The sequence below is a fragment of the Corapipo altera genome, unplaced genomic scaffold, assembly GCF_003945725.1.
Source record: "Corapipo altera isolate COAL_440 unplaced genomic scaffold, ASM394572v1 50, whole genome shotgun sequence".
NCBI classification, from domain to species: Eukaryota; Metazoa; Chordata; class Aves; order Passeriformes; family Pipridae; genus Corapipo; species Corapipo altera.
Window position 1 is genome coordinate 10,890,247 of NW_020884889.1, and position 10,583 is coordinate 10,900,829.

Genomic DNA, 10,583 nt, shown 5'->3' on the forward strand with positions numbered 1-10,583 from the left:
TTTCTCAGCTAGTTCAGAAAAATAAAAGGATATTTCTCAGCTAGTTCTGCTACTTTGGCAACAAGGTTGATGATAGCATATTCTTCTTTACTTTCTTTTAAGTAGTCAAGCATCTTTTGAACTATGACAATGACATTCTGTCCATTTGTAATCCTATAGAGAAGCTCTAAAGTCTGCAAGAGAAAGTAAAAAAAAAATCAATTGGTTCTGATGACACAAAAAAGGAAGCAGGAAAACAGTAAAATTGGTATGATGCCAAATTGAGTAACTATCTTTATTTAGCAAGTTTTAAATGAAATACACTGATTACCTACATAGCTTGTCACATTAATATTGTCTTAACTACTCTCTCACAATAACTGAAAAATAATATCCCTTTTACACCACTAATTTCAGAAAAACCATCACCCATCTTAAAAATTAACTTAATTTTTGACATTTGGAAATCCACTCACCTCCCTTTTAATAATGGGATCTGGATGGTCCAGACATTCAATTATTGTCATCTGGTGCTGAAGGGCCAGATTAGGATCCTGCTGGATAACATAGGTCAGAGCCTTTAAACCTAGAATGTGATTGTAAGTGATATAAGACACTGCATACTACTATGGCCACATTCAAAACAGCATAATGAAATCAGGCAGCCTTACCTAAGTACTTCAAATTAATTTTGGGTGACAAAACAAATTTTCCAATGCACTTGGCAGCTTTTTCAAGTAGTTCAGATTTGGGATAAATTGTATAAATTGTTTGGACACATTCAAATAAGATGGCTGCAAGGGGGAAGACACATTATTAGTGTGTATTAAATACTTCTATAATTCAAAATTTTTTAACAAACAAGCTCAGTGACTGTCTCAAGGAACTGCAGTGCTGTCCCACCCCCACTGAACTGAATCACAGAGTACCCACTGACATAAGGAAAAACAGGATGAAAGCCTATCCCTTTTACTATATATATATTTTATTAGCCCTTGCCACTGTCCATACAACTTTCTGTCCTTAAAGTTCTTCCAACCTTGAAGTCTCCTATAGATGCTGAAAGCACTGGACTGGAAAAGTCTTCAGAAAGCCAATGGGCAACTCTTAAGGATTTGAGATGAAATATTTTCTGATAATTCATATGATGTCTTAGCTTCTAATAACAGCCAAAATCATCCCAAGAACAGCCTTGTTAAAAAAAAAAAAAAACCACCCCAAAATCAAAACACAAACCAAAAAAAACTTTGTAGAATTCTTTTAGAAAAATCTAGAAGCAAACTGAACAATACACAAAAAGTAATTAATCCTTTGTGGCAACAATCTGGGCAAAGATTCAGACCAAGTTAGTCTCCCAAGTTAATTAGGGCTTAAAATCATGATGTAATTTTCACTATTCCTTGTAATTCAGTAAAGTAGTTCAGTAACTGAACTGTCCAGTAGACAATCCCCTACTTTTAAAGTGTTACAAAACTAAATCTGTGGAAGAGTAGCATATGAATAACTCAACAGAAAGATGAACATGCAATAATCAATTTCTTCATATAAGAAAGAGTAATCACTCATAACTACATTTTTCTTTTGTCTGGATCAAATGGTTTTAAAGAACATTTAAACACTTGTTCTACTATTTACTAGTTGGACATTCAAGAATATTTTTAAGAAAATAGTTAGATATTTCTAAAGCACTAAGTAAGTATTTTGGCACAATCAACTACTCACAGTTTTCAATCTTTTCAAAGACTGATAGTTACACAAAATAACCTCACTCACCATATGTAATATTATGATTTATTTCTGCTCTTCTTAAAGATTCATCTAGAACATCATACATCAATTCACTTGTCCTGTTTAAGAAAAAATATTTAACATTAATTGCAGCACTAATGTGGTCTTTTTTTAACAAACAAGCTCAGTGACTGTCTCAAGGAACTGCAGTGCTGTCCCACCCCCATTGACAGATTACCCACTGACCCACTGACTTTTTGCCACTCAAAGACTAGTATAGAAATTGGAACATTATTCACATCCACAAGTTCACTTTAACACAGAGGAGCTCTATAACATGAGCCTAAATGGCAATTTAACAAGATATTTGCAGCTTTCAAAAGAAACATCTACCATATCACAAGAATGGAAACACCTCTCTTACTGTTGGTATAAATAAAAAGAAAAGATCAATAGGAAAAGGATCACAGATGGCTAGGTTCTTACAAAATGGTAGCACTCTTAAAATAGCTTTACTCTGGATTTTCATACAGTTATTTGGTAACCTTGTAATAGAAGTCTCAGCAAAATATACATTTTAAGCATATTCCACAATCAATTGTTTAGCCAATCCAGAAGCTAAGAAACAAATTTTGCAGAACTAGTCTGCTCACTGTCTTGATTAATAACAAATGTATAAGAACTTCGACAGTGAAATCCTCCTAAAAATTACCAACCAAGCAAATCCAAGCTGTCTGTGAGGTTCAGGCTGTGACTGTACTCTTTGTACCTTCAAATTATTAATTACAGAGAAAGATTTGGTTACCTTGGATCATCTTTTCCTAACAGTCCCAATATTCTTAAAAGCTGAATTTGTAACCATGGTGCTGGCACACTGTGATAGTTGAAGTCAGAAGAGAGCTTTCCTCCCACCACCTGCTTTAGGATGGTTACAAAACTCCCAGTCAAGTCCTTGTATCCAGATGAGTTTTCCTACATAATGAAGAACAAACACAATTCAAACAGTTTGATACAGCAACTCAAAAGTAAAAACAATCCAAAACTTGTGTAGGATCAAAATATCTATGCTGATGATTCCATTACTTTAAATTAAACTTCTACTCTCATTCCCCAACACCCATAAGCTCTTCACTTTAAACCTATGCTCTTTTCTCACACATTTGGAAAGGGAGCAGATGTAACATATTCACAAGCAAATTCCATCAAACCCTTAAACACACTGTAGAACTGAGATCCTCCAGGCAAGGATCCAGTGATGCTGAGCATTCAGATCATGCAAGAAGTGGATCTAAATGGAGAGCTGGCATAAACAAACATAACACAGATGCCCATGATCACACAAATTACCTTTTCTAACGATTACAAGTAAGTTTTTTCGGCAAAACTTCCGTAGGGCACACTGTGGATTTAAAATGAAAACACATAAAAATAGCTCCCAAGTTCAGTTGTGCTTCCAGTTCTTTGCCTACCTTAATCATTTGAAGATAAATATGCAGAGAAGCAGCCATGACTCCAGCATCCCTGTCACATAAGGCTTTCCGGAACTTATCATGGATGTGCTGCACTTGGTTAGGAGCGATGAGATAGAATTTGTATAAAGCCTGAACAGCTTTTCTTCGGATAATTTCCCTGAAATGAGATTTACACTCAGCAAAATGAAGCTGCTTGTGTATTTTAAGTACTTCACAAAACAACTTGCACTTCTTATTTCTAGAGCACTGTAAAATCGAATGGCCAGCCATGATTTGCAGAGAGAAGAAAACCTCTGTTTTACATATTTGGTAACAAATGACTTTGCAAATACTACCTAAGTGAAGAAGTGACAAAGCAAACTTTAAAGCCTAGTAGGGCTTGATGTCAGATTGATTATTCAAAAGAATGGCCAGCAAATAAACAATAAAATAGGCCATGACTAATCTTTTGTGGTGGTACGTGCAGCTCCAAAAAATACATGTCTAGAAGTTACTGAGTTCATTCTACAGTTCTCTTTCTAATCAATAAAACAATTACAGTATTATCCTCTGTGTATGGGATACTATAAACTAAGATTCAAACAATATTCATATCTGCAGATATACTTTTATCAAAGTTTCTATAAAAAGCTTTATTAAGAAAAAGTATCAGTAACGTTCAAGGATCCTAATCTGTTTCTCCACCTACTCTACAAACACTTCTTCATCCCTATTCATTAAAAAGACTCCAGGAAATAAATTCAATTACATTTACCTATGAAGACTGGCTACAAAAAAAATTAATACCCATCCAGTACTCAGTCAAGGCTGCAAATAAACGAGATTATAATCCAAGAGAAAAAACTAGGAGGAACAATTTCCAAACGTAATGATTAGAAAGACCAAATTAGAAAAGACACATCAGTTTACTAAAACCACCTACAAAATTAAGTTATTCAACCACACAAGGCCATTTAAAGTTCTGTAAATGAATACATACTTAGAGTGCTGGAGTTTGTCTTCTATTAGGGGAAGAACAGCTGGAATCATTTCCCGTGGAAAGATCTGGCTGACAACGGTTAATGCCATGCAGACCTCTACTAGATTAGTGCTCTGTAAGTCCTGAAATAAGACAGTAATTTTTCACTCAGACTTTTAAATTCCACACAGACATACCCCAAATCTTTCCCAAGTAGGCTGGATCTGGCCCACCTACACAGCCCAGCCCTGCCAGCATCCTGCTGTCTGCTCATGTTTGAGACGTGTCAGCTCCCACTGAGCTCAGCAGGTTCTCTCCTTCTCTTATGCAGCAAGAAGGAACAGGCATCTCCTCACACTGGTGTTATAGAGATGTGTACATTTAAAATATGAACATAGCATTAACACATGGAGTTACAATCAATTTTTGTTTACTCAGATAGTTGGATGATTGCAAAAATATATTGAGCCCCCAGTTGGATCAGGGGGATGAGTCACTCTCACAGAATTCAACAGTATTCTCTCTAGTGCCTTTGACTGAGCCACAAGAATTAAAAAAAGAAACAAGCAAGCTCAATAATACTGCCAATTATGTATTTGTACACTAAAATATTACCTACTCCCTAAGAAGCAAATGCAAATTACATGTAGCATTCTACTAAAGAAAGAATAAAAACTCAATCTGTTCCAAATGCAATTAAAACTAGTAGATATAGCTCACTGTAACCTTAAACCAAAAAAGGATGGATGAATGAAGGAAATGCAAGACTACAATTATTTTTCAAAACAACTTAAATGTGTAAGATTTCCAGTTGATATAACTTGCTCTGTCAATTTGCCCCAGATAGGTTTTAGTCCTCATTTTGGTTTAATTCTGTGTGGACTCTCATTTTTTACCTTTTTCTACACATTTAGGAGTTTCAAGTCATATTTTTAAATATTATAAAAGTTTTCAATCACAGCAACAAAATGAGCATCACTTTCAACCTATAATTTATCTGACTTTGGCCTACTCCAATATAAAAGTAATCATTACACAGAAGAGTTGTAATATAAGTCTTAACTGCTCCACGTAAGAGAAAGTAATACAGAAGACAACACCTATGAAATATTATTAGGTAATAGATTGTCAGTGTCAAACTCCAAACCATATTTCCATTTTCTGTCAAAGTTATCATAAGAACTCAAAGAAGGCAAGAGGTACTTGCCATCACCTAAAAGCAAAAGCTGACATTGCAGTATGCATGCATGGCTCCTCCTGGAGCTGAGGTACATAGTTGGTACATTTTATAAAGGCAAGTTTATAGCATATCTCCTTTGAAAAAAATTTAAAACATGGCTTCGACAGCAGGAATGCCAAGATTAAATTAAAAAGACAGGAAAAGCCATTTCAAGTTTTCATTGCCAACCAAAGAAACAGCAATTTAAGAGAGGAAGATATAACTAATTAGTACATAATTTAGATATTGTACAACAAAACAGAAAGAATTGGTCCAAGTTTAATTTACAGAACCACAGAATTGTTTAGGTTGGAAAAGACCTTTAAGATCATCAAGTCCAACCTTTAACTCTGCACTGCCAAGTCCATCATGTCCTTAAGGCCACATCTACATGTCTTTTAAATCTCTTCAGGGATGGTCACTCCACCACTGCCCTGAGCAGCCTGTTCCTGTGTTTGACAACCCTTTCAGTGAAGAAGTTTTTCCTAACATCCAATCTAAACCTTCCTGGTGCAACTTGCCATCATTTCCTCACCCTGTTGTTTATTACCTGGGAGAAGAGACCAACCCTCCTGAGCCTCCTTTTCTCCAGGCTGAGCCCCCTGACCTGCTTCTCATCACAGTTGTGCTCTAGAGTACTTGCACCAGCTCCTCCAGTCCCCTGGGTGGATCCCACCAATCCCACAGACGTGTGTGTGTCTCAGGGATGTAACAGCTTGCTGATCATTTCCCCTTGGATTCATTCTGCTCCTGTCCTCCAGCTCAGGGACTGGGCACCCAGAGAACTGGTCTTACCAACAGAGACTGAGGCAAACAAGGCTTTAAGCACCTCAGCCTTTTCCTCATCCCCTCTCACTATGTAGTCCTCCCTTTCTTCCAAAGGTTGTAAACTCTCCTTTTTTCCCCCCTCAGTTCCAGATAAGGTCCTTTGTTCAACCAGATCTTCTTCCCTACCAGCTCATCTCCTGGCACATGGGACCAGCCTGTCCTGTGCCTTTAAGATTTTCCTTCTTTTTTTACCTCCAAAAACACTGTACCTTCACAACTGTGTTCACAAGAAGAAGCAGCAGTTCATGATTTTCATGTAGAAATAGAGAAACTGCCAAGTAGCCTATAAAAGAAAGCAGCCTCCATTACTATTTTCAAGCAATAAGCAAACTAAAGATAGAAAACTTAAGATTGTCTGTAATACAAGAGTTTAACAACTATGAAAACCCAACAAAAAAATCCCAGTTGGATGAAAGTTGCTCATTTTTTAAATACCAAGACTTTCTTTTATTTCCAGGCAAACCAGTTATATTCAAGCTGCAGTAAAGTTCAACAACTAACAGCTAAGAATTCCTAAGTTGTGAAAAGTAAGAGACATAACGATAGTGTTATAGCTTAAGAGCAGTCAAGATCACCATGAGAAATCACTTCCTGGAAAACCAGTATCTTCTCTGAACAGAGCAAACTGTATTACTTTTAGACTACACAAAAAGTGCACTGCCATATGTTTCTCCTTTTTTTCAAATAATATTTCTTTTCAAATAAATTTTTAAATTGGAATACAGAAGAGTAAATCCACCACCCTATGCCAAAAACTCCCTTGTTATTTCTTAACAAGGAAGAAATCATTCTATAACCCCAGAAGAGAAACTTGCTAGAAAGTTTTTTCTTCAAGACCCCTCTTCCTTTTAAACTAAGGGACTTAAGTGAGGGGTAGGGAGAGCGTGCCATAACTCACAGTAACAGCTGTACTACAAAGATCTTATAGAATTCTTGGTTCATTCAGGGTTTAGGGATCAAAATTAACAACTTTGATATAAATCACTGTATTGCCTGGGCTATCAAATTGACCTACCTGCTTATGAACCCAGGGCTGTGATCAGCTTAGCACATACACAGAGTTCACTCTCATGAATGGAGGCTCACGTTGGGTAAACAAATAATCCCTTGACCAATTCAACTGACAACAATTCCTCAATACAAACTTCGGTATATTGCACCAAGAACTGACAAGATCATCCTCTATATCACATATAAATGCAGAACAACAACAAAAAAGAAACCAAACCCCCCCTACACACTCTCGATAACTTCCTTTTATCAGATCAAAGCTGAAGGGCATTTTTTGTCTGCAGAATTCTAAAGCCACCTACACAAAAAAAAAAAAATGCTGCTTCACCAAAGCCTTCTCCAGAAGAGCCCTAGTATGGAAAGGTCTCAAACCTATTAATAACAAGACATATTGGCTCTTGACACTTAGAGAAGCTTTCTTCAAAACAGCTGACAACCTGCCCTCTCAAGTTTGGTGAAGACAAAATTTCTCAATCCCTACCAGGGCATCTGTACACTGGCTTTCACTATTCAGGGGAAAGCTTTAATTCATCACTTGTATTCTCTCAGAAACTCCAATACTTAGGTAGATGACCCAGATGAAATTCAAACAAAGGATATCAAACAAGCATATCCCGCAAGACATTGCCTTCTTTCTGTGTATGCAAACATGGTATTGCTTGGAGTTAAACCATTTTCTCTGTAAACGAGAAGAAATGTCTTCACTAGGCAGCTGAATCAGCAACTGCAAGGAAATTCTCCAATGAGACAGGTTGAAAGATCCCTCAAACTAAATCTATTGGAAACAAGTTAATAGCCACACTGGCAGGCAAGGAAATCCCAATGGCATGGAATTTCAAAGAAATCTGAACTAAACTTTCAGATTTCCTCAGGAACTTCTGCCTCTATGCTATAAGGATCTCCCTGTTTGCTTCATTCCCTACAACTGTTTTCAAAGTTAAAAAAAAAATAAAATAAAAAAATAATCCTACGAGCACCAAAACAGAAAATGTGTCTGACAGATGTCCGACATCACCATCTTTATTTAATCTTGTACCATAGTACTTGAAAAAAACCCCAGAGCTTGAGAGAAATTAATTCTCTGCTTGATGTGTTTAACAAACATTCTCTTAAATTATTTGTTTACTGGTGCCAAATTCAACACAATGAAATTGTGATGATTTAAAATAAAATTCATTTCCCCTGCCTTCTGTGCTTCAAGCACATACAAAGCATCACAAAAACTAAGAATTTAGCTAATTTCAAAGATTAAGAGACCATGAAATAAGATCAAGAAAATAGAGGAACATTTTAAGTAAGTTGTATTTTTAGATGGATTATAAATCCTGAGAAACTTCAAAAATAGAATTTGAGAACATTATTAAAGCTACAGCTCCATGCACATACCAACTCTCTTCTCCAGAAGATTTCCTTGCTGTGCAAGCTTGATTGCATGGATATATCCAAAGGAAGACTCGTACCCCAGCATTTCACAGTAGATGAGTCTCACCATACATTCTTTCATCAGTTTCTGAAATAGCAAATATAAATTATTGAGAATTTTAAGTCAGTCATGCTTTATACTCTTCTTCACTGCTCTAATGAAGCAGAGAGTTGTATCTGATAGAAACATACCTCCATTCACATATGTTTTCTAAAATCAGGGTATTCGTGATTTTTCTTTGCTATGAACCTCTTCTGAAAAATCAATATTAATTTCTGCTATAAAGGTAGAACTTCCCATATATGACCCTTAAAAAATTCTTATTTTGATTAGCATGCATGTGATCAACAGTAGATTAACTATGACCAACATAAAGAATATGAATAACCAGAAGCATTCAGATGATTACACTGTTAACACAAATTATTTTTCACCAACTGCTACCCTGACCCAGGATGGTTTCTCACTATGCATAGATAAAACTTGATTTTTTTCCCCTAAAAAAAGTCTCCTGTATGGGACTGAGACAAGCATTAACTAACTCAAATCAGAATACATCATCTCCTGCAACTCAGACAAGATAACAGTGCATACAACAAAGCACAGCTCGTTACAGAGCACAAACTAATTATAAGACCAATGTAAGCCTACAAAGAACATGATTTGATAGAAGCAGTTCATCTGCTTTGTTTCAGAAACTACAGAATGACAGATCCTTGGTGCCATACTGTTAGTTTATTCACATCAAAAAGAATCACAGTGTTATCACTATTTTAAATGTGCTGCAAAACCACACATATCGGTATCTTTTAACGCTGATGATTAAAGATCTGTAATGCAGATAACCTGTACATCCATCGAGAAAAAACAGTGAGAACACTGCTGTACTTCACCTTTGCTGTGCTGTTCCCGCAGCCTGTAATAACCACTAACAGAACTTACAAGTGTTGTGGTGGGGGCTGAAACTGTTGCTTTCAAACTGGTTAGTTCCTGCTGGATCAATTTTTCTTCTTCCTAGAAGAGAGAGATCAAATCTCGCATAGATTTCGTAGGTAACAAGAACCACAGAAGATGTGTTAATTTAAGTGTCCCACGCTCTTCCCAAAGCAGCGGGTGCCTCGCTCAGGGGCTGCTCAAGCACAGCAGCGTGGCCGTGCCTGCCCACTCCGTGCCCCCAGAGCAGGCACAAGGCGGCACGGCAACGACTTATCGCGGGGTCCCGAGCTCAGCCAGACCCAGGTCGAGCGGAGACACCGTGCCCGGGGCCCCCAGCCCAGCCCAGCCCCGCGCCGGCTCCCCGGGCAGGGAGCTCAGCCCGGCCCCCGCAGCCCGTACGTGCTTGGAGGTGAGCGCCGTGATGCTCCGGATGAGGCTGCCGAGCCGGGAGGAGGCCGACACCCTGGCGGGGCCGCCGGCGCCGCCCGGGCCGGTGCCGGGGTCGTGCTGCCCCAGCAGCCCGGGCAGGGCGCTCAGAGTCCGCTCCACCACGTCGCTCATGCCGGACCCACCGCCCCGGAAGAGACGGGCCCGGGCGGCCCTTTCCGGGGCGGGTCGGGGGCGGGAGGCGGTGCCGTGCCCTGAGGGGCGGGGGATCCGCGGGCCGGCCCCCGGTCCCCGCGCACCGCCCCCGGCCGCGCCGGGAGGTGGAGCTGGAGTCCCGCGTTCGGAGCGGGCGTCGGGGGCACTGCCGGGTGTGCCGGGCACGGAGCCATGGCCGCGGGAGCTCCTGCTGGCAGCATCGCGGAACAAAGACATTTAAGGGTGGGTTTCGAAAGAGCAGAGTGTAGCAGCTTATCACAGAATCAATGAGCGTGGAAAAGGCCTCTGAGATCATCGAGTCCAATCTGTGACCGAACAGCACCGTGTCAATTAGACCATGGCACCAACTGCCACATCCAGTCTTAAACCCCTCCAGGGACGGTGCCTCCACCACCTCCCTGAGCATCCCGTCCCAATATCTAATCA

At 39.1% G+C, this 10,583-nt stretch overlaps 1 protein-coding gene across 3 annotated transcripts in view; it reads right to left on the bottom strand.

The window, feature by feature from the left end:
* Positions 1 to 10,117, bottom strand: part of AP4E1 (adaptor related protein complex 4 subunit epsilon 1) — a 24,049-nt gene extending 13,932 nt beyond the window's left edge. For all 3 annotated transcript variants that reach the window (XM_027644312.1, XM_027644310.1, XM_027644311.1), the window contains exons 1-11: positions 9,954 to 10,117; positions 9,561 to 9,632; positions 8,582 to 8,705; positions 6,394 to 6,467; positions 4,159 to 4,280; positions 3,177 to 3,336; positions 2,513 to 2,679; positions 1,753 to 1,826; positions 651 to 773; positions 456 to 565; positions 34 to 173 (exon numbers count right to left, since the gene is read on the bottom strand). In XM_027644312.1, the coding sequence (XP_027500113.1) occupies positions 34 to 173; positions 456 to 565; positions 651 to 773; positions 1,753 to 1,826; positions 2,513 to 2,679; positions 3,177 to 3,336; positions 4,159 to 4,280; positions 6,394 to 6,467; positions 8,582 to 8,705; positions 9,561 to 9,632; positions 9,954 to 10,115 (1,328 nt within the window). In that variant the 5' untranslated portion in view covers positions 10,116 to 10,117. The remainder of the gene's footprint in view (positions 1 to 33; positions 174 to 455; positions 566 to 650; positions 774 to 1,752; positions 1,827 to 2,512; positions 2,680 to 3,176; positions 3,337 to 4,158; positions 4,281 to 6,393; positions 6,468 to 8,581; positions 8,706 to 9,560; positions 9,633 to 9,953) is intronic.
* Positions 10,118 to 10,583: the final 466 nt, after the last annotated feature.